Below are 22,906 nucleotides of genomic sequence, written 5' to 3' on the forward strand. Positions count from 1 at the left end.
GGGGGGGGGTAGAGAGAGAGAGAGAGAGAGACCGTGCTCAGTGAATTTCATGCAATGCAGAGCCTTAACTAAATGAGAAGGGGGGATTTAGGCCCCGGATTTAGAGTTTATCACCACATGTGTGTACACTTTCAGCAACACGAACATAATAGAATCCATTATAATAATAGCAATGGAAATAGCATAGAATAATAATGTGTGTGTTTGCGTTGTCAGTAATATCAGCTCTATCAGGCATAATTCTCGCACACAAAATTAAAATGTGTCATTAATTTGTTCTTTATTTTACAAAAACGAAATGTATAATGGTTGGTTGGTGGGTGGTGGAGGGTCTCAGCACTACTGGGCTTTACACCGTTTTGGTGTGCAGTAACCGGAGACAAAGGGGACTGTGCGCCTTTGGATAGATCACTTGTGACATTAATGGCTCAGGGGAGCCTAATAGAGACAATAGGAGTTAAACGAACTCTTGAGATTACTAATATAAGAAGCCAATTATCATGTTGATGCGCTGATAGACAGACTCAAAATAGAGAGAATCGGAAAAAAAGAAAAATCTAGTCTGTGACCTGACAAAACGCGTTTAAACATTACCGTGAAAAGGGACTCCAAGTGTTGTATATTAACAATATAAAACATATTATTATCCAACATGAATTTTCCAAGCAGATTCCCTCCATAAATGGCACAGTAACACCCTGCACACACTGTAGGCCTACGCTTCAACTTCCATTTTAAATTTGACCATGCAGTGTGATTGCAGCTATTGGCTTTTCAACCACTGAAGTCTATGGGACTGAATCTTTGACCATCAATACCCACGGCCTACAAAGCCCAGCAGCCCTACTCATCTCCCCGCTGCTCTGAAACGCTGACAGTAAATTCCATCAGCGAGAAAAAAAGGTGCAGCCAGTTTGATGCACTTGGAAAGCATGTAATGAAAAATAGGCTACTGCGTATTAGGATCAGTCAGGCATTACCGCATTGCATCGAGTTCTCTGGAGCAGAATGGTGTGTGTGCATGTGTGTGTGTAGCAGAAACATGCATGATATCTCGGAGGAAAATTGCTTACCTTTCTTAATTACAGTCTGGTCGGAAATGTGAATTCCTTGATCGTCAACAGACTATGGCAAAAAATGAAAAAAAAGAGAATTTTAGCACAAAAGGCAGGGACATTTTACCTCACAATGCAACTCGAACAAAGCCTGGCACAATTAGCGGACACAATCACCATGGAGGCTCTCGAGGCCCATACCTGTTATTATTGTCCATGTTTTTTCAGCGGGTTGCACTAGATCACAAACTCAGACTTAAATAAAGAAGCTGTGTCGCCCCATAATCCTGACCTAATTTCGCCCTCATATTGGCTCTACTCACAAGGAAACTTCTAATCTAGATTGGATAGTAATTACGGCAGCGCAGCCTATTAAAGGCCTATGAACTAATTAGAGGATTATTGGTGTTTGTTTCTGATTAAAAACTGGGAAGAATCCTCTAAATAAGAATAAGGGTTTTGGACAATTTTAGCTCTCATTTATCATGCATCTTTAGTAATCGTGAGCTATTACCTTAAACTCAATTTTCCTGTTAGTGCAAGCTATGTTTTATAATGTAATTGTTCGCAGACATCGGCGAGCTTCAGCTGTTTTTAAACTGAGAAATCAAATTAAATCAGAGGACTTAAAAAGGACGTAAATGGCACATTTCTTCTGTTTGCTTTTATCTGTTTATTTTAATTAGATTTAAGAGATAATATTAATAAATAAAATAAAACGAGAATTAGACGACTGACAACATGTGTAATATTGAATGTTTACAAAGTGATAAACCTTTTCATAAATGGAAATAACGATGCATAATTAGGATATTTTTATTAGAATTACAATAACATCTCAGGAAAAAAATGTCATGCTATTTTTTCAGGTAGCAAAAAACTGCTAATTTAATCCTCTGTAATCCTTCTTATATTTATTAAATTAATACCCTAATAATGTTAAAACATATTATATATGAATAGGAATTTTGAAATGGACATTGACATTTGATGATTCTATTAAAATTTAAATAGCACTATTAGTTTTTTTTTTTTAAATTGTAATATTAGTTCAACTCGTAACAGTAGTCCCTAACATTAATAAGAAATGTGATTTTTTTTAACAGCCCAAAGAAGAGAAATGCTTCCTCACCCCAACGTCGTCTAAAGAGTGAGGTATTCCATGGATAGGGATAGAGTCCGACAGTCCCGTGTCGATTCCGTGGCCGGACGGAAGCAGCACTTCCCTGCGGTAATCCCGGCACAGCTGGTGGGGCAGGCTGCGGTGCTGGTGTAGCAGGCCGCTGTCCTGGCTCTGCCTCTGGCCCGGCCAGCCCGGGTGCTGCTGCTGCTGCTGGGCGTGCAGCGAGTTCAGGGAGTACGGGTCGTTGACGTGCGAGTAAGGGTCCTGAGACTGCGGGTAGATGGGCTGGTAGGGAGGGGGGAAGTACGGGGGCTGGAAGTCCGAGTTCGGTGTGTGGGAGAGCGGAGGGGCGCTCGTGTAGGGACTCTGACCCACGCCGCCCAGCTGAGGTAGCCTGGCTGTCCCATTGCTGGTGCCGTCGTGACGGTCCTGGAGGAAGAAGGAACGGTGTGTTTAAGGTTTGAACACTTCAGAAATAGACAGCTAAATGATCGCAGTTACACTCTTTGTTTTTACTAGAGTAAAAGAGCTCTGCGGGCTTTTGCTGGGGCATTATCAAATATGGCCTGACAGGAATAGTCTGTATTAAATCTGAATAACTTGTCCTGGTTTCTATTAACCGATAAAGATAAGACTTTCAGATATACATTACTTTTACGCACGTTTTAATAATGTTATTAAACGGTAAAAAGTAAAAACACAAATTAAAAACATCGAAATTCCGGAGGTGGAAATACTCTCAAATAAATAACCAATTTTACAATGTTCTCCAAAGTGTCCCACAGATGTTAAGCATGCAAGCTTCACCCAAAAAATACTCGGCGAAATGAAATATTACATTATTACAAAATCTGGTGTGTAAACAAATTCAAAGTCTGTCACGGAGAGGCTTCTGCAAACTTACCATCGCGGAAAAACTGTGCACTAACATGTTTACGGATTTGTGGTGCCCACTCAAGAAAAGAGTATTCAGTTCAAAAACACTTTGCGTGTTTTAGGGGGGCGAGCAAAAGGGAACCAACCAGCAAAATAAAAAACTGTAGCCCCCCGGAAAGACTATTCTCTCCTGGAAGATCACGATGGCCCCGACGGTCAGATATGTGCCTCAGAAGCAGGACGATAATCCATCAGAAAACAAATGGTTAGATCCTGCCCTTCACGTGAGTCGAAAAAAATGCAGATATTCGTCGGATTTGGGTCGAAAAGTTTCTCTTGGAAAACCCTCTGTTCTCCCTGCTCTCCTGGCTTCTATCACAGTGCTGCCGTCCCCTGGCTTGAGCTCATATTAGCAAAAGAGCCGCTTCTTCGTCTCCCCCTTGGACTCCTAATAGAACGCATTCATGACTATTAATATTACAGGAATACTTAATAATAAGGAAAGAATGGTCGGAAATCGGGCGTGAAGCGGAGGACGCAACTCAAGGCAGGAGTCTGCGCTTAAATGACGTCCATTGAAAGGAGGAATCAGTATATCTAATCAGAGGTGGATGAGAGAGAGGGAGTGAGATAGGAAGAGGGAGTGAGATAGGAAGAGGGAGTGAGAGACTGTTGAGGGAGTGGAGAGAGGGAGAGACAAAAAGAGGGACATACACTCTCGTCAGACGAATCAGAAAGAGAGAGAGGGAGGAGGGGGGGGGGCATTTTAAAAGGGTCCCAGGGCCAAAGCGCAAAAGTGAAAGAAAGACATAGGAATGAAGGGGAGGTGGACCACAGTAAGAAGAAGCCTTGGAAGGAAACAACTCAGAACTGGGTAAAAATATCCAGCAGACGATAGTGGGCATTCCGATCGGCTCATTTCGTCCCTTTGTTTTCCACCTCATTCTCTGCGCGAACTGCCCTCCATGGGTCTCCGTTCTCTCCTCGGTCTCGGCCGAATTTATCCACCGGTTCCTCCTCACCTCCAAAGCCAGAGTCACACCGGCTCACTTTTCATTTTAACCCGGAAAGACAACAAATAAATCCTCAAAGTCTATGACAGGGCCGTTTGGAACTTTTACGCACAGCTCCATTCTCTTTCCAGCTAAATCACACATTACAATATATATTTAGAAAACGGTCTGTGACTGGACTGTATTTTTTTAAATCCACACCAGCGAAAGAAAGTGCCTGTAAATTAAAAAATAAACACTGCAACATCAACGCGGAGGTGCCCAGCTTTTGTTTTCCTACTACCGGCCGTCCCTATCTGCAGGACGCGGCTGAAAACACGTTGGACTGGCTTCTCCACTCCCAAACAAGTTCCTGATATTACTGCCTAACTTAGTAAATGCCCATAACAACAATAACTCGGTGTATGCACTCCACACATGCAGGCACACACGCGAAGTGTAACGGCTCAAATTGCAGATGAAATTAAAACTGAAGGGTAAATGTCCATGCCATTTGAGCAGTGAATAAAGCAGGCTGCGAAAGTAAATACATCTGTCATTTAATTTTAAAAATATATATTTTAATAAAATATATTGTAAATGTAAAGTATGCTATTCTTCCAATACATGCCTTTTAATATTATGTTATATTTTAAAATGTGAATTTAAAGAGAACAGAATTAAATCATGGTGAGATTGTAACCATGCAACTAATGTAATAAATTCAGATTGTATTGCCATACTGCACAATTATTATTCTCATTATTATAACATTTGTTGTTATTTTTCCCATCATTTTTTAAAAATTCTTATAGTTTTAATTGTACCGTACAAAAAAACATAAAAATAATAATCCATGCAATTAATAAAAGACATGGATCTATTCATCCTGCTGCTGAATTAAATATGTTCCCTACCAGCTGTCAAAAAGAATGACACATTTGGATCCAAACAATACAATCTCTAAAATATCCAAGTTTAATTTTAAAGGTTAAATTAAATTAAATAAATGAAAGAGGAGCCCCTTACCTCGCAATCTTCATATTTAATGTTATCAGTTAATTTCCAAAGCATGTTCATGGATTGTTGAGGTGGATATTGAGTATAGGTTTCGCCTTAGTCTTGTTTTCACTCAGTGAATTGTGCTCCCCGCTCAGAAAAACTACTTTTATTGAAGCTGTGGGCTGCTGTCTGTCTTGCGCTCTGAGGTCTCCCTCTAATGGTGGAAGTGAAGGGCTGGAGCAGCTCTGTAATAACACTGGCACAGGGCCTCATTAGCATATCAACAGCCGTTTGATTCCCCCCATCTGCTCACACAACACCAATGGACAGCGCACAGGTAAAAACTAAAGCAGCAAGACGCTACACATGCTTAACATTTCTACTGTTCAGCGAGGTGTTTGTTATGGGGATAGGGGGGGATATAGCATGGGGACCTGCATGCACCTGGGACGGTTTTTGGTACATTTTACAGTATTTTCAAAAAGGGAAGGACTACAGGAATGCTATTTTAGCGATGTAGTTACATTGATTTGATTAAAAGGAAAAATGCTATGAAATAACTTTTTTTTGTCCCTTGATGACTTTTCTAATACTCGATGTGAAAACAGCATGCCTATGCAAATACACCACTGTCACACACTTTGTTGCCAGCCTTGATTTTCTAACTCCCAAACTGTTATTTTAATCCCATTGAGAGTGGAGACCTTGAGAGGCTATTCTTACAATGTTATGTTAAAAAGGTGAACCATTCCAAGCCGCTCTACAGGTCCATTGACTACCTGTAAGGGCGCAGGGTTGAGGGGGGGGGGTGTAAATAATTAACACAACAACATGGCCTTGTTTCATTTGAATGAGCGGCTCGGGAGCCCGGCTCTGCCCTGACGCCGGCCCAGCATTCACCTCAGCAGGTCGTGGGTCAGCAGACAGGTCGCCAGCTCTTTAAGGCGTTGGCCCCTCTCGTTCAAAACCCGTATTACCATTTTTGGTGGAGTGCCTTTTTTACGAGCAGTTGTTATTAATGAGAATGGAGCGATGAAACTGGCTGATGCGGGTGCCTTTCTGGAGATGTGGCCTGGCCGTCTGTGGGGCTGATCTGTTCTTTAACGAGGATTCTTGTAGCAGCAGTTTAAATCCTCCACACCTCACCGAAACAATGCCAGGTTTACAGGGAAGACCTTAACGAAACTCTACAGAAAGTGCATAATGGGATACTTTGTATTTTTTAGGTTTAAAAACATGTAATACGAATTTGGAACAGCTTTTAAAAAGTAGGCTACATTTATAATAAATTGGATTTTACCTCAAAGACGCAACGAGATATTTTTGAATAAGGGCTGCGTTTCGTCAATACTCCACTTTTAAGAAAAAAAGAAATGTATGCTTGTTTAGACACATTTGTAATTTCTATTAAAACACATAAGATTGTATAGGCCTATTAAACGTGTGTGGAGTCCTTCCAACATCATGCAAATAACATCATCAGGTTTCAGAGAAAAACAAATATGGACAAGTTGACACTTAACCGCAAGAGTTTCCAAAATGAATTATATTAACTTCTTCCTGACAGAACAAATATATACGCCTGTAAAATAAACAAGTGTTGTGTAAACACTGTATACAGTCTTTTCGGTGCCTGTGCAGGCTCATCATACAACAGGTAGAAACTTTGACAGTTTTCATGGGCTTCCACAGCTGTGTCTTTGTCTTAAAGTGAGCGACTCTTACCTGCCAATCCCCCATTTTGCCCATAATTGACATTCTTTGTCTTCTGCTGCCTTTGGTAGTTTTCTTGTCGATCCCGTGCCGTGTCTATCTCATTAAGCTTCCGTTCCCAGAGTAAACCTTTTACTTTCTTACCTGGACGGAATCGCCTCACCTGGCCTTAAAAAAACCGGTGCGGGGCTACCTGATGACGCATGCGCAGTCTTTCGGGTGTGGACGATGGGGAGAAACTACCTGATCACATTTGACTAGGTGCCCGATAGGCCTAAACTGTAATGTTGTGGTCGCTAATGGACAATCAAATGACTTTTCTTAAAACGATGATGGTGAAAACGAACAAAGAAATATACATTTGACTTATTAAGTGGAAAAGTCAGTTTAAGCTTTTTTCCCCAACAGGCAATTTTACATAAAGAGTTCGTACAAGACAACTTGTGATGTGATGTATGGTATAAAATATATACTAATACAAATAATAATGAATAAACGTGTTTTTAGAGAATGTGCTAAAACTGTAAATTAAAGAGAAAGCAAAGCAAAAATAATATTATTTTTGTATGTTTCATATGTTTGTCTTCAACTGACAAATAGTTTTTAAGAAGATATGTTTGTTTTCTTAGCTTTTCTTCTGGTAGAAACCATGAATTCTCAAATGAAACTGTGTCAAGTTAAAAACTTGAAGGTTAACTGCCAACATCATTACTTCTACAAAGAACGCTATACCCTGCTATTGTGAGGGTCATTATTTATTTATCCACTGTTTATTTTCTAATACATACTTATGTAGGCCCCTCGGGCCAGGAGCGAATGAGCTCTCCCTTTTACGCACGCACGTACACACACACACACACACACACACACACACACACACACACACACACACACACACACACACACACACACACACACACACACGCACGCACACACCTTTTTGTCATTGCTTTGCACACGGGAAGCGTTGCATGGATTTACATTTAACACTTATATTACATATTGGACACACTTTTTACGCACACTTTATTTGTGCCTTTTTCTCCAATATATTCGTTATACTTGTGTTTTTTCACAATTGCATAATTCCACATAGAATCTATAGATTTGTTTTTTTTGTGGTGTTAATATTTAAAACAATTGCCTTCATGTTTGACTTCAAAGGCGAACACATTTTAACTGCACACACAATACCTGCAGCTATAGACCTTCACCATGGACTGGACAAAAGAGAGGGAGGTGGAGGAGGGGGGGATCAAAAATATTGTTTGGGGCTCTATAAGGGAGGAGTAAGTTTTAAAGCAGAGCTGTCTGGGAGTGCAGGAGCGGGGTCCCTTTTGAATATCCAGCCTGTTTAAAAGGCTTGGTTTCAACCACTTCCACCATCGCACCGGCCTCGGGCTACTTCCTAAAACTGCGAGTTGTGCTTAACAGGCTGCACCCCAAGCACTTTGCATTCATATTTGACACGAATGAAAATAAATGATTGTGGTAATTATATTGCATTAGTATTATTGTATTTGTATTGGCTGTAGTATGATAATTATGCTGTGTTCCTTTCATTGAGAAAATGTTGCAACATACAAGGAACCTTCTTATTATTGCCTCTGCTCCATAGGTGTTTTGACATTTTGACCATGACTGGGACTTGTTCTTTTGCCCCGCATGGAAAAGTTGATTAGAATATTACAAAAATGCCCAGCTTGATTTTGTTGGCTGCACACTCTCTCCAGCTGGACGTGCCTGACTGCTGAATTAACCATCCAGTCACAAGAAGTAGCTCCGTGAGATCATGAAATTGATGTCTGCTGAGTGAGAAGACTTCAGGCCCTTTGAATGAAACGCTGCTTCCCATGGATTATAAATTGTATTATAGCGCCACCTTGCTTCTGGAGAAAGGATAACATTTAAGACAAAATTGCAGGTAATTGAAACCAAATGAGAATGTGTGCGCAAGCATTCCAGTAAGTGAAAAAAAACAATGCCATTCAAAAAAGCAGGTGGTCACAAGGAACACGTTAAAATTAGTAAAATATATAACATGGCCATGGGTCGAAATTCAGGCAGGTTTTGTTTATTAGCCTACCTTTCCAACTTAATTGGACACATTCATTGGAGTATGGTTTAGTCATCTTTTTGATTTCATTCACCTGTCTGTTTTCATGTACTTTAATCATACTTCCAAGACTTAACCTGCCCATTTTCACGGTAATCACCCAGCAGGGCTCCACTACTGAAAACACACATTCCGATGTGAGTGAAGATGTGTGAGAGTGAGTGTTTTGTTCTGCCTCTGTGCAGACATGTATATCTGAGTGCAAAACAGAATACATGTAAAAGTATTAAAATAAAAGCAAAATAAGTCTATTAGAAGCTTAGGTTGTACTTAAAAAGTAGCAGAATATAATCCTGTGGTGCCATCTAGTGGTGATGAAAATAAAACAAATGTATCTGTCATATCAGTTAGGAAATTAGATTATAGGAAGACTTTCTTGTAAGCAGGGTTCAGTTTCCACACTGTTTGTATTTTTTTCTACAGCAATTAAATAATACATTTCATTATGGCATATCAAACAACAGAAGCCGTTATTTTCCTTAGAGCAAATCACTCTGAAATAATGCTCTGTTGTCTAATGCACATCAATGTGGAAACAGATGGGGACGCTTTGCTCAAGGGTACATAATCAGTCTTGGGAGGTGGCAGTGTCAAATGATATGCAACAAATGGTGCTATTACCAACGTGTTAATGAATCGTTAATCCTACACATTATGTTCCATTATTGATTTAGATTGCTCCTGTTATTTTCTGTATGCATAGATAAATCAAGACATTGAATGTATTGTGCAAAATAGACTACGTTTTTATAAACATAATTATTTAAATGTATCTTAAAACCATAGGTTGAACAGCATTTAGAGAGTTTGACATACAGCTGCGTTCAGGGGGAAATTAAGAGCGAAAAGGGTAAGTTTTAAGAGAAGAAATGTCTAGGCGAACACATTTTAGAAGGTTTTATTTGTGACTTTAATGTATTATGCACGATATACTACGTTTTATAAACATAATTATTTAAATACATCTTTAAATTGTTTTGGTTTTACAGGACTCATAGGAGTGCTGGACATTTCAGCTGCGTTCAAGTACAGGGAAGTTAGGGAGAAATTGTTTGTTTGAGGGGGGAAAAAGCCAAAACCTTGCGCCAAGTTTTGTTAATCTTTATGTCAATAAATCATGTTTTCATGAACGCAGCAGCACCTGCTTCCCGACCACTACGGCCTACATTTCCCATCAGTCACCCTGCCGCGTTTTGTGTGTACCACTAAATTGTGCTCGGTGGAGAACAGGCTGCCGTGTGTTGACAGTAACAGAGGACAAACTGAGAGCAAGGTTGTATGGAGCATACTTGTGGTTCATGTTTTCATACTGCTTTTTTAGACGTTTAAAGCTGTAAATACAATACAAACAATGGCGTGTATATTATGTAATCCGTCGTGTTAGCATGTCTGCAGCAGCAACACAGATGCTAGTTTGTGGTAGGCGTGCATGGCTAAGGCTCTGTGCTAAATAAGCTAGCTTTATATAAGAAAGCCTTACACACACACACATAACCCACTGTTGGTCCACAATGTAACTACTTCTGATTTCTTTTAAAACAGACAAGGGTTTCAATTGAAAAACTCTCTTTAATGATACAATGTTTCTATACGTGCTGTTTCCTCAGCTAGTTAAGTGTACCACCTCTGCGTTGCAGCATTCAGACAGTCCTTTTGGTGTCTTTGCACGTGCAAGCAGAGGTTGAAGAAGCACTCAGATCTTGTACTTGAGTAAAGGTAGAAGTACCAGAGTGTAGGAAGAAAAATGTACAAGAAAAAGTCTTGCATTTCAATAATACTAAAGTAAAAGTACAAAAGTATTAGCATCAAAATTCAGTACCTAAATTAAAAGTACTCATCATGCAGATTGGCCCATTTCAGAATAATATATTATATATTTTGTTTTATAATTATTAATGCATTAAAGTGTTATCAAAGCTGGTAAAGGTGCAGCTAGTTTTAATGACTTTGTATACTGCAGGGTAGCTTGTGAATTTACTCCAGGTGGAACTAAGGTCTGATTTAAGAGTTGATTATATTTTACATAATTAATACAAATCTGCAAAGTAAATAAAGGTATACAATAAATGTAGTCGAGTAAAAGTACATAAAGTACCTCTGATTGTAGTGGAGTAGTATACTCGAGTAAATTACAAGTCTCTAGTACTTAGTTACTTTCCACCACTGCAGCTAGCCTTATCTGAGTTAGCCAGACACACAAATATGTATCCTCCGTTGGTCCACATTGTAACGATTTCTGATATTAAACAGACAAGCACTACTGTGTCAGAGCGGGAGAGCTCTCTTTAATGACACAATGTTTCTCTACCTGCTGTTTCCTCATCTAGTGTTGTGTAACACCTCTGTGTTGCAGCATTCAGACAGTCCTTTTGGTGTCTTTGCACTTGTAAGTTTATTATGTATTCAATAGGAAGCTGTCTGAATTAAATAGTTAATGTAGGTCCACTCATTAGCCGTTTTATTTGCAGCTGTCCAACATGTCTGTGGATTGGGTAGGATATGGTTACGCGGCCCTCATCGCTTCTGGGGGAGTCATAGGTTACGTCAAAGCAGGTAACCTTATATTCTTGTATGTTTGTATTATTGTGTATGCTTTGGTTGTGGATGTTATCTATTTCATTCAATTATTTTCATGGCATATAAAACTAAAGTGTGTTACTCCCACACACACCAGTCTGTTCATGCTCTTCAGTCCTTGATATCATAAATGCAGGTGTTGATGTGCTGTGTGTTCTCTTTCAGGCAGTGTCCCCTCTCTGGCTGCTGGTGCTCTCTTCGGCGGACTCGCAGGTTTCGGTGCCTACCAGATCTCCAATGACCCTAAACAAGTTTGGGTGTCCCTTGGTAATTATACTGACAACACTGTTTGTGTCCCATAAGGATCATTTCAATTTCTGAACAAGTTGTATTACATCTTAGTTTGTTCATCCTGTGTCTTCCAGCTACATCAGGAGCTCTGACTGGTGTGATGGGAAAGAGGTTCTACGGATCCAGGAAGTTCATGCCAGCTGGCTTGATGGCTGCAGCAAGGTATTTGTCATATGAGTAAACTGATTTATTTTGCATACATGAACATATTCAAGGAGAGGTCAAAAGGATGACTCAGACAAGTTGTGGTGGTTGCCTCTATGAAAGACCATGTACTTGATGAATGTCTGTGATAGGCTCATTATATGGACCTTTTCTGTTGACCCCAGACGATGGGCCAAATGTCAAAAACAGAGATGTGATTTTTCATTTTTTTCCCTGTTTCAGTCTTGTGATGGTGGGGAAGCTCGGTCTGTCTCTGCTCCAGAAACCCCAGGAGTCGTGATGGAGTGAAGACTCTGAGGCGTACCCTGTGACCTGTTTCATGTCAGCATCTCTCTTTCACTGTTGACCGTTAATGTCATTTTGTAAAGTGTATATTTGAGGATGAAATATAGAACATTGTTTATATAATAGAAATGGTTGTCTTGTCCTTTTTGTATGAGTGCATTATGACATTTCATTTATTTATTTGTATAAAATGTTTACAAAATGCTCAATTAATTCATTGCATAATACAAATAGGTGTGCCATTGTCTTGCGGCACAGAATAAGTTGAAGGGATCGTTTTTGTTGCCATTACAATTTGTTATGAAATTTAAAGCAGAGGGAGCTGTTCATAAATTACTGTTAGTGCTTTTCTATCAGTATTAAAACAATACTTGACAACAATAATAAACTACAGTATAAAAATGAAAAGCTATGCTACATTTGAATTGTACACAGAGTATCTCAACACTAACAGTAGAATTGGCTCACACTGGAGTACAGTGGGATTGTCTAGCAGTCTTATTTCAGCATCATGGCAACCGTCATCTCCAAAACATGTTTTACAGTAACATCTTTTGGGTTCTCTGGAAACAGAATTATGCAATTGTGGCATGAAAAATGTCTCCTGAAAGCATGTCTTTTGAGACCAGTTTGTTCCCCTACCAGCTACCTCTGTGGATTTTTTTTGTAATTTGTTTCAGGGGAACATACTGCATTCCCTGTAGGGTTTCAGTGTGTTTAAAAACTGTGCTTGGGGTTAACATCCATTATCTAAAGGTGTATGACTTGTCCGATCTACCGAGTTCCACCATATTTGGATGTCCAGTCCACTCTGCCGTGGACCGGCTGCACGGGGGGGGCTCGGCTAAGGAGATTCCCAGAAGTCTTCCCCAGGGCTGAGTAGCTGCTCCCCTTCATCTGAGTCCTGTCTGCCCTCCTCTTCAAGCCCTCGTAATCTAGAGGAACACGCAAGTCAGTGAGTTTTCTCTAATAAAAACAGTATTAAACACATAAGCTATATAGCCAGGTAAAGCTAGCAGGACACATCCACATTAGCTAGACAGGATTTTAGGATTTTAATGTCATCAGTAGTCAAAGCACTGGACCATAACAATACAGAAGGACAGCTTTGTTCATCTGAAAACATCAATCTAAGAATCATTATAAAAGGCCAATACCTTCATTACTTTCGCTCAAAGAGGAGTTGGATACAGGCTTGGCCTTTGCAGATTTAGATTTCTCTTTTTTGTTATCAGGAGAAGAGGAAGGATTGACTGAAAGAGTGAAGAAAGAGGAGAAACACAGTACCAGTAAGTAGGTGAGAAATTGATTAGAGAAAGGGAGTAAAGGAGTACGAATAGTCATGGCAAACTGATATTCAGAAAGATGAGGGAGTGAAACCGTTGGAGCTGGAAAAAGGGGGATCAAGTGAAGTTACTAGATGTAAAGGTATTAAGAATAGCTTGCATGATCAAATCTTACTTTTGTGCTGACCAGCCAAAGGAGCGAGATGGATTCTCTGCCCCACTGAGCCCACCTCTTTCTTCTGGAATGAAGGAATATAAGCGCCAGAGAGGTTGTATTTGGTGCTCACAAAGTTCCCTAAAATAGAAGAGAACATAGTTAATGTGTCTTTATTTTAATGCAGTAACCTCCAGGTACCTCGCTAGCATTAGCTGCTTCTCACGGTCATATAAGATTAAATAATGTACACCATTGAAAACATACAAATGAAGTCACATTTAGAAAACACACTTAATAGATGTTCTCACACATGGCTTTACTGATACAAATGACGTGTGAACGTGTGTGAGGTGGCTACTGCATATGCAAAAGCTACTGAGGACCCAAACAAATGACTAAGGCCGAGTGATTGAAGTCATTCAGCTTCTGCAGCGACTCCATCCATCTGCAGCTCACAGATGCTTATCGGGGTAATTAGTGAAAAGCCTTATTGTTCCCCTAAGAAGATGTTGTGGTTCTAGTGCAATCTAACATCTATTTAGCAACTGGAGCTCTTAGTTCTCTGGCTAAACTGTGTATTTGTACCCTTGTCTCCTGCAGAGTCTTTGGCAGTTGCGTTCATTCTCATGTTAAGATGCTGGGTGAATAACTGAAGCTTGTTGCATCAGCAAACACACTCAAAATACAACACAGAAGTTCACGTGAAATAAAATACCATTGGAGAGATCCATTTTCTCCAGTATTCTTTCTTTAACAACAGTTTTCTCTGGCGGGCTATCGTCAGATTTAGAGGCATTGTCTTCTAGTTTCACATGGAAAAGGAGGGCCGGAGAAGAAATGCATGCAATCAGAAAGTAGAGGAAAAGGAAAAACAGAAAATGTGAGATAAATATCATGTTAGCACTCAGTTAGAAAAAGGGTTATTGTTCTTGACTGTAAAGATACAAATAGGTGCGTTCATACGTGTATCAAAACAAACGCTGTGTGTGAGTGTGGGGACAAATGAGTATGGGGTGCAGTTGAAGGCCTTTTAAGGAACACTTGATCTTACACCGACAGTCTTAATCTCATGAATAAGCAATGGAGAGGGAGAGACAGCGTGAAAGAAAGAGACAGAAGAAGAAGAGAGCACAGCGGGGACCCATATTGTGTGTCTGTCTACATGACAAATGATTTATAGAGATCTCCCTTCTCTAAAGTCGCAGACACTTTAGACTCACTCCTATCCCTGCTTTGTCAATGGCTCCATAACTACTGATCAGGAGACATTAGCTGCATCATTAGCATGTAGTGCCTTGGTGGCACAGAAGTGTTGTATCATGTGACACTGACAGTAGCCAGGTTTCCACTGCATGGCATAATGAGGCAGGTGGAGGTGAAGTCCTGATTCTTATCTCTGATAGATTTGATTTTGTTAACATGTTAGTCAAATCTGGACACTTAACACCTCTACGTTAGACATTAGTCCTCACCTGCTTTGGCTCTCGTGACTGATAATCCTCCTCCAATAGGAGCGAGCGGTTTATTTACAGTGTTTGAGGAGTTCTCCCACAAGTCCCGCAGCGTCAAACCACTCAACTCCTTATCGCCAGAAGAAGTCTGATGCTTGCCGATCAACCCTAAAAGCAACAGGAATGATGTGATGAAAATCAACACAAACATTTAAATCACCACGTTGAATTTTTTCTGACACTCTCTGATCAGGTGGCCTAAAGTATGATGATAACGCTTTGTTTTTAGGACCAATATTTAGGGAAATTTGCATTTGGACTTGCTGATTCTTAGGTTTTCTTACGATAGTTAGTGTCATTCAGCATTAAACACTAGATCTACCAGCAGTTATGCTTTACAATAGCTCATCTGACATTTTTAACAACGCATATAAAGACTGTAAGAGGGGAAATTATGCCAAACTATAACAACAATTAAAAAAATTGCTTGTAAAATGCTACAATTTGGTGCTCTCTTTTCCAAGGATAAGGATTGCTAATCATGCAGTCTTACCTGGCATATATCGAGACTGGCTCAGGTAGTGCTGTCGTGCAGCAGATCCTGGGAGATTGGGGTCCATTTGGCCCATCTTAACATTGTTGGGTAGCTTAGTGACTGTGCTGAAGGAATACAGAGGCTTCTGCTCCGACGGCTTGGGCCTGAAAACATAAATGAGACACTTTAAGAGTCTGTACCGAAAAAGCAACTCAATGCATCACATAAAGTCAGAATATAAATCCTACTCCTATGGTGGTAATAGATAAAAATAGTTAAATCATTTAGGGAAGTTAAGGACATTTTGCATACATATTTTACTTAAAGGGGTCCTATCATGCAAAAATGCACCTGTACGTCTTTTATACATGAATGTGTGTCCCCGGTGTGTCAGGGAACTCACCAAGTGTCAGAAAACACAACCCTCTCTCTTTTCCTACATACCCAAAATCTCTAAAAACGGGGCTTTAACGGATCTGATACAGACTGATACAGATTTGAAAATAGTCTGACCTCAGTGACGAGGAGCTCCGCCTATATGGCCAACTCTCCACCAATCAGGGGAATGAGAGGTTGCCGTGGCATTCCAGGTAACAGCATGGTAACAGCATGCTAACAACATGGTAACAGCATGGTAACATGACGCTCGTAACCCGGCCCCCTCCTTTGCAGCCTTATATAGGTATGGCCCTACAATATATTATTCCAATATAGCATGATAGGTCTCCTTTAAACTAACTCTTGAGAAATGCGAGAAGCTTGAGGTAAATCACAATTCACCAATATAGTTCTGTTAGGACACTTACTGTGGGCGATGCTCCTGAGGGCCCCTCTCCTCCTGAGGGCCCCACTCCTCCTGAGGGCCCCACTCCTCCTCTGCGTCCCCCAGGCTGGGCTTCTTGGAGTCGGAGGCGGCGGTTTCTGAGCGGTCCGATTCCTCCCAGCTGTCTGAGGTCTTGGCGACGGTCTGGCCCCAGCGACGACGGCCGCTCTTCAGCTCCGCCATCCCCCCCCCACCAACGCTGTTCTCACTGCCCAGCGATGCAGCTTTCTGCAAAGTAAGGGACCAGAAAGACTCCTTTATGTATGAAAAGGTAGTGTTTGAATCTGCATAAACTCAGGCGACTCAATTATTTGATTCAACAAGAAATACAATAATGTTTGTGATACTCACTGCATGACCTCCTGCTTTACTCTCAGTTTGGGGAAGGGGGATCTGCTGAGGAGGATGATGATGGTTTTTGGAGGAGGAAGTGGAGGCTTTGGAGTCAGAGGAAGACTGCTGGGTATCAGCCTTGGACTCCGAGACCGGCGGCCTGGCCTGGACCTTCTTGATCTCCTGGCTCTGAGGTCGAGGCCCTAAGATCTGGCCTACCTGGAAGTATGGGTAACGCAGGGACTGGACAGGGAGAGGGAGGAATACAGATTGTTCTTTAGCTATTCCGATTAGTCCCTGAGCATTGTTCACTATGAATCAACATTTCCCACTCAAACCTGTAAGGAAGTTTGCTTTAATGTATACAATGTGAAAATGCATTACAAAGAATAGCAATGTAGACTTTATCCTATTCAAATATGTATATGTTGTGTGGAGTAAGTTAAACATCATTTGAATTGTTTCCTTGGAATCAGCTAAATCTGGATGTGATCCTACACCTGGGAGCTTTGTAAGCAGAGAATGGAAAAGTCCCTCCCTCTGGTAAGGTGTCCCATGGCCCACAGAGTAATCAAACCGTCTCAGTGGAGGAAATTATGTTTAATCGTGTAATGACCTGACCATGTTTTCTGCATGATATGGATACGTGATGCAGAGGGCCAGAGGGAATCCGGTATGACTTCAGAACTAATAACAAATGACTGGGATTAGGATGCTAATGCAAATAAAGCTATGGTTTCTTATACTCTCCCCCACCTGTACAGCAGTGGGTCTTTTTTTGGGGTCCCACTGCAGCAGGTCCCTCATCAGTATGATGGCCTCGTTGCTGGCATTTGGGATGAGGGTCTTCAGGTGGGTGGGCACACATTGGGGGAAGCGAAAGTTCATAGCAGAAGCTAGCTGGTAGCCCTCGGACCAGTCCGTCTACGGGAGGAAGACACAATCAGATGGTTAAATGTAAGTTTTATTTATTAAATCAGGTGTTTTTTATGTTGTTTTTGTCATTCTGTTTCTTCTCACCTTTTTCACGGTGCCTAGAACTTGGCATATCTTAAAGATCTCATCCACTTCACTGTTTCCAGGGAAGAGAGGTCTGAGAGTGTAGAGCTCAGCCATGATGCAGCCCACCGCCCACAGGTCAACAGGAGAGCTGTAGGTAGACGATCTAAGCAGGACCTCTGGAGCCCGGTACCTGGACAGAGGACATAATCAAGTAAACAAACGTGCAATCAGGGTATTGCAAAAAGTGAATCTAATTTGCATCTGTACCAAAGCAGTTAAGCACACTGCAATGGATGCACATGTTCTCCTCTGTGTTTTAGATGGCGATTCATTATGCTTACCATCGGGTTGAAACATAGTCTGTGTACGGAGGTTTGGAGCGGATCTCTCTGGCCAGTCCAAAATCTGCTATTTTCACCAGTTCTGGACCCATGCACAGCAGATTCTCTGGCTTCATGTCCCGATGAAAGAACCCTGTGGATTGGTAAGTATTAAGCTTAAGTCATTGTGTAAAGCACATTGCCAGATTACAATCATATGCAATTGTTCTACATTAGTATTTAAAACTTTAGAAACATTTAGAAGAAGAAAAAGGGAAAACGGTGGAGCTGATGATTGGGTGTATATAGTCGTTGACAGCGCTGGCCTTGGTTCAATGGTCTGTGTATTCGACATTGACATTTTGAACCATGGATACATTGTTCCTTTAACCTTAAGCAAGCTGTTTTAGCAGCCTGTTATTGATGGTATACGGTCTATTTCCACATGTACATTAAAGGGAATTTATCTAAATGTTGGCAGTGCACTTAGCACTAAATTACAATATACACCCAAACCAGCTACTGAAAGGTTATTCTGATTATGAACAGGTAAAGAATGACAGAGTAAAGCCTCTTACCATGCTTATGTACAAAAGCCAACCCAGATATCACTTGAAACAGGATGTTCCTAATTTCATTCTCTGAGAACATCTTATTCTCTCTAACAGAAAACCAAAGAGATAGAAAAGGAAGGAAAGAGGGTTAAAAGAAAAATGAAAGAAAAGCAGAAAGAGAGATCCTGAAAAGAACATGCATTCTGGTTGTGTGGAAGAAATTAGCAGCTAGTGCAAGGTAACTATAAAATCCCCCAAAACGTACACACATCCATTCTTTAAAGTAAAGCAGAGCAGAAGGTTAGATGATTAAGGGTTTACAAACGACAAGATTCTTATTTATTTATCACCAGGTTTCCAATTTCGAACTTCGATTGAAAAGCTCCACTTTTTATAGCTTTTTAATTTTCTCAATATGCCGTGAATCTTGCAGAATGCAACCACTGTCATGCACTTGCAGGCCATGAAGGGAACACAGTGCACCTACCATGTTTGTGAATAAATGACAGGCCTTGTAAAATCTGAAAGCTCATGTTTCTTGTAATTGATTCAGGGAACAACTTTTTTCTGTAAACATAAAATTGATAGGATTCAGGAAGAATCAATACAGGAAATCTCTTTTTTTTCCCTTGGTACACACTAACTCAGTGGTTCTCAAAGTGGGGGGCATGACAGGGGGGGCGCGAGAGACCAGGAGGAAAAATGGTTATAAAAAAAAAAAAGAAAAAAAAAAAAGAAAATGTTTTAAAAATTATTGATNCACTCAAATCATGTTCACATGGATAGGAAACTAAATACATTTGCACACATCTTGTGTCCATATCTATCTTTCTGTTGTGGTGGTCATGCCACAACCGTGCACGTGCATGCATACGCGAGTCATGGTAAAATATCTGGATTAAGAGGTTGCTTTTTCTTTGTAGAGCATGAAAGAAAGGCAAAATGAATGGGCTGTGATTTTAGTATTTTTAAGCAGAGGTCAATAACTTGTACGGCCCTCGGAGGATATTGTAAAAATTGAAATGGCCCTTGAGAGGAAAAAGGTTCCCCACCCCTGATCTAAAGTATTAAGATCATCCTCACCTTCACTTCTCTTAAATTCATACATTCTTCCCATGAATAAAACTTCCTTTTCATCCTGTGGGGGAAGTCAAAACCAGATATTAATGATTACATGCAACACACTACATTTGCAGGGCATATAACCGACATACAGTATACTAGTTAAAATTCCTTTGTTTACCTCCATCAATAATTCTGCTTTTTTGAGGTGTTTCAAATTTCACCTCATTTCATTTGAAGTATAAAAGCAGCAAAAGCTCAAGACATAAAGTGACAGAAATACATCTTTACCATTTGCTTCTCTTCTTAAATGAAGTGTGAAATGCAGCTTGATTCAGTTGTATTAAGTTGTTATCGCAGTGTGTGTTGCTATTAAAACCACACCACAGCTGGTATGCGAGACACATTTACGACAGCTTATCTTCTCTGATCAGCGTTACCTCTCCCTCCACCTGCCGTTATGTAAAAGTCACAGAACGTGCACATATCTCTTTCTCCCCTCTGGTCACCTGCCAGTTTCTGTGGTCCCTTCCACAATGACAGCAACCCGACACACCCCCTCTACTTTCACTGCCTTTCACCGTCACCACCTGTATTGACTTGCATGGTAACCATATAATCAGCCGGTGGATGCATCTCCCTGGTTTCTTATCTATTATTGAACCCTTCTGCCACGCTGCTGGAACAAAGGCATGTTAGCCGGTTCGTTTGCCCTAGTGATGGTAGGAAACCAGAAGTCCTAAACTTCACTTTGAACATTGTTTTAGATGTTGATACAGGGTACAAGTACAATTCAAGTTCAGTTTTGTATATTTTTTTGAATGCATCCTTTCTAAAAGTGTTAAGGTGGGCAAATAATGCACAGAAATTGGTTTAGAAATGTGTAGGTAAAATTTCATTTGATATATAACGGGCAATTTCTTTAACGAATGTGTATATTGAAACTTAAACCTTGATATTATATACTTCCAGAGTGTGGTTATATTCAAATATCGCACTATTTTTATTAAATGTCTTGCTGTGATGACATTTTCCGAGTTATTGTTAGACTTGTTAAACAGTATTCGATGTAAACTAGGTTGTGTACTGTTTGAACTTTGGGAAATATTAAAATATTTAAGATTCAAAGATTTTATTTTCATACGCACAAAACAGAGTAGTTGTTGGCGATTTAAATCTTAGGCCCTAGGAGAAAGTAAAATAGTGCAATAAAAAAGAGTGCCAGTGCTGCAATAGAAGTTAAATGCAGGAATACCAAGTTAGTTATTGCACTTATATAGAACTACCAGTACTGTATGGTGCACTCACTTGTAAAGCTGCCCTTAAAACTAGCTAAAGAGCACATTTATACTTTGTCACAATATCAAAATAACCACAAATATTGTGATATTTTCATGCTATAACAAAGACACGCTAAAACAAAGAGGACAATATGTATATTTTAAAAAGTATCAATGGCCTCACCTCTTGATAGCCACCAGTTCTCCAGACTCGTTGCTTCTCCCCATCAGCACGCTGCCGTAGGTGCCGTCACCCAGCTGCCTCAGGGTGGTGTAGCGATTCATCATCTCTTAAGACGGTTTCATTAGGGTCTTAACTTTCCTTCTGCATAAGGGGGGGGGGGAACTGAGTAAATTCAAATGATCAAAAGTCTTTCATCTGCCTATTCTTGAGTAGAGTTAATATCCTAGAAGACATCATTTTTAAAAGGCCAGTATGTCACGATGCTCACCAACCCTTGCAGCTCCACACTCATCCTCCAGTGTCTGATCCGTTGTTAGAAAGGTTGGATCCTGCTCATGTAGGTCAGCCAAAAGTGGACACCGTGCCAACAGTTTGAAGCTTCACCCACTCCTGGAAATCACCAAACACAAGGGTTTTCCTTAGATCTACAAAGCTAAAGGAGGAGCACTTCTTGTTGTTCTGTCAGGGAGGAGGATTAGGCGTGTGTCTCACTAGTAGGAGGCACATGACCACCCAAGAGAGATGACAAAGCCAGCCCTAGGCAGATTAAGTCAACAGGGATGTAAATAGGATGTTACATCACCATCACGCTTACCGGCATCCACTACCTTCCCCAAGCACCCTGCCTGGAGGATCTGATTCACACCAAAGGCCTTAGTCATCATAATGTTGTGATGCATATTCAGCCAAAGGGCTTTTTTAACCGCACCTGTCAGACTGATATCGTTTAATTTCTCTAATAGTGAAATGCATAGCTGTCCACGGTGCTGTTTTAGGTTGTAACATACAATTATTGTATTATTATGCATATGTATCGCATCATAAATATGTATTCTTGCACCTGCCTCATGTATTTTAACTTAAAGCTAATAAGGTAAAGTGAGTAGCCTCCCTGAAATGTTGTAAGCCTAGTTTAACCTCTTGTATTAAGGCATCATGATGGGTTTATGTTCAGTTTCTCTTAAAGAAAGGCCAAGAGAAAGTCCGGGGTTTTAATGGTCGTAAAATGTATATTTTGATAACTGAAAGTACATCTACTGTATAGACCTTGTAGGACATGGTAGTTATTTTTCCCATTTGAACTATCCTCAAGGTGTAAACTATTCATTAAATGGGGGGGATTGCACTGTCAAAGAACCTCTTCTGATAATGAGAGGCTACAAACGTGGAGTTATGACCAATCATTGTTATTTTCTTTATCAACCATCAGAAGAATCTCTTTAAATGTCAAGGTTAAACAGTGGTAGCCCTGTGGACTGAAAAACAGCATGCATACTCTGACATAATCCAGGTAATAAAATGTAAAAAAAAAACAGTTTTTTTTTGGATGAACTGTTAATAGATGGATTGGTTGAAGAACAATGAAAAGCATACACACATGTAAAGCTATGAAAGCATAGTTTTGAGCATTAGTGTTAGGATTTGATTTCCATCTGTCAGCTATTTTCTTGAAACTTGAGTACATTTGTCGATCGCTGACATGCTGTATTTAGATTAGAAGAAATGAAGATGCAGGTAAACCAAGGGTTACCAAACTAAATAAGATCAGTGTACATTTCATTGAATGGGGCCATCCAAACAGTATGTCCAAACTGGATTGAGCTCTATGTCTCCTAATAATCAGTACAATTAAAAATATGTAAATGTTTATAGATTAGTTATACATTGTGCATGCTGTATATAGACCAGAAATGATTTCTCTCTCAGTGAAACAATAAGCTCTA

General features: G+C 40.3%; 3 protein-coding genes across 7 annotated transcripts in view; 1 reads left to right on the forward strand and 2 right to left on the reverse strand.

Annotated features, from left to right (window-relative positions):
• The window catches only part of tfap2a (transcription factor AP-2 alpha), a 9,631-nt gene extending 4,435 nt beyond the window's left edge, over positions 1–5,196 (reverse strand). For 2 of the 3 annotated variants that reach the window (XM_010786354.1, XM_010786353.1), the window contains exons 1-3: positions 3,083–3,721; positions 2,188–2,607; positions 1,074–1,125 (exon numbers count right to left, since the gene is read on the reverse strand). In XM_010786354.1, the coding sequence (XP_010784656.1) occupies positions 1,074–1,125; positions 2,188–2,607; positions 3,083–3,109 (499 nt within the window). In that variant the 5' untranslated portion in view covers positions 3,110–3,721. Of the gene's footprint in view, positions 1–1,073; positions 1,126–2,187; positions 2,608–3,082; positions 3,722–5,075 lie in introns of those variants that run through there. The other variant, XM_010786355.1, reaches the window with a different exon arrangement.
• A 4,845-nt stretch (positions 5,197–10,041) lies between these two features.
• tmem14ca (transmembrane protein 14Ca) lies at positions 10,042–12,324 on the forward strand. 2 transcript variants are annotated; one of them, XM_010786359.1, is made up of 5 exons: positions 10,042–10,150; positions 11,346–11,430; positions 11,620–11,721; positions 11,820–11,907; positions 12,133–12,324. In XM_010786359.1, the coding sequence occupies exons 2-5, from the start codon at positions 11,355–11,357 to the stop codon at positions 12,188–12,190; spliced, it is 324 nt and encodes a 107-aa protein (XP_010784661.1). In that variant the 5' UTR covers positions 10,042–10,150; positions 11,346–11,354; the 3' UTR covers positions 12,191–12,324. The 2 variants fall into 2 exon arrangements, with proteins under 2 accessions (XP_010784661.1, XP_010784660.1); XM_010786358.1 differs by lacking the exon at positions 10,042–10,150 and adding an exon at positions 10,988–11,263.
• A 435-nt stretch (positions 12,325–12,759) lies between these two features.
• Positions 12,760–19,221, reverse strand: LOC104958611 (serine/threonine-protein kinase MAK-like). Of its 2 annotated transcripts, XM_010786356.1 has the most exons (11): positions 19,144–19,221; positions 18,124–18,256; positions 17,801–17,972; positions 17,537–17,704; positions 16,799–17,023; positions 16,431–16,675; positions 15,643–15,788; positions 15,111–15,257; positions 13,657–13,776; positions 13,353–13,448; positions 12,760–13,130 (listed from the first exon to the last, which is right to left on the reverse strand). In XM_010786356.1, exons 1-11 carry the CDS (start codon positions 19,187–19,189, stop codon positions 12,970–12,972), a joined length of 1,659 nt encoding a protein of 552 aa, XP_010784658.1. In that variant the 5' UTR covers positions 19,190–19,221; the 3' UTR covers positions 12,760–12,969. The 2 variants fall into 2 exon arrangements, with proteins under 2 accessions (XP_010784658.1, XP_010784659.1); XM_010786357.1 differs by lacking the exon at positions 13,353–13,448.
• Between the last annotated feature and the right edge of the window lie 3,685 nt (positions 19,222–22,906).

Source organism: Notothenia coriiceps, unplaced genomic scaffold (assembly GCF_000735185.1).
Source record: "Notothenia coriiceps isolate Sejong01 unplaced genomic scaffold, NC01 NC01_scaffold00029155, whole genome shotgun sequence".
In the NCBI taxonomy this organism is placed as follows: Eukaryota; Metazoa; Chordata; class Actinopteri; order Perciformes; family Nototheniidae; genus Notothenia; species Notothenia coriiceps.

Excerpts from the sequence above, each read along its gene's own strand:
- LOC104958611 (XM_010786356.1), bottom strand. The coding sequence starts at position 19,189 with ATGAGCTTTCAGATTTTACAAGGCCTGTCATTTATTCACAAACATG. Across the intron at positions 16,676-16,798 it reads GTAAAGCAGGAGGTCATGCA|AAAGCTGCATCGCTGGGCAG; the intron begins GTGAGTATCACA and ends CTTACTTTGCAG. Across the intron at positions 13,777-15,110 it reads AGTCACGAGAGCCAAAGCAG|GGAACTTTGTGAGCACCAAA; the intron begins GTGAGGACTAAT and ends CTTCTATTTTAG.
- tmem14ca (XM_010786358.1), top strand. The coding sequence starts at position 11,174 with ATGTTTCTCTACCTGCTGTTTCCTCATCTAGTGTTGTGTAACACCTCT. Across the intron at positions 11,264-11,345 it reads CTTTTGGTGTCTTTGCACTT|CTGTCCAACATGTCTGTGGA; the intron begins GTAAGTTTATTA and ends TTTTATTTGCAG. Across the intron at positions 11,431-11,619 it reads CATAGGTTACGTCAAAGCAG|GCAGTGTCCCCTCTCTGGCT; the intron begins GTAACCTTATAT and ends GTTCTCTTTCAG.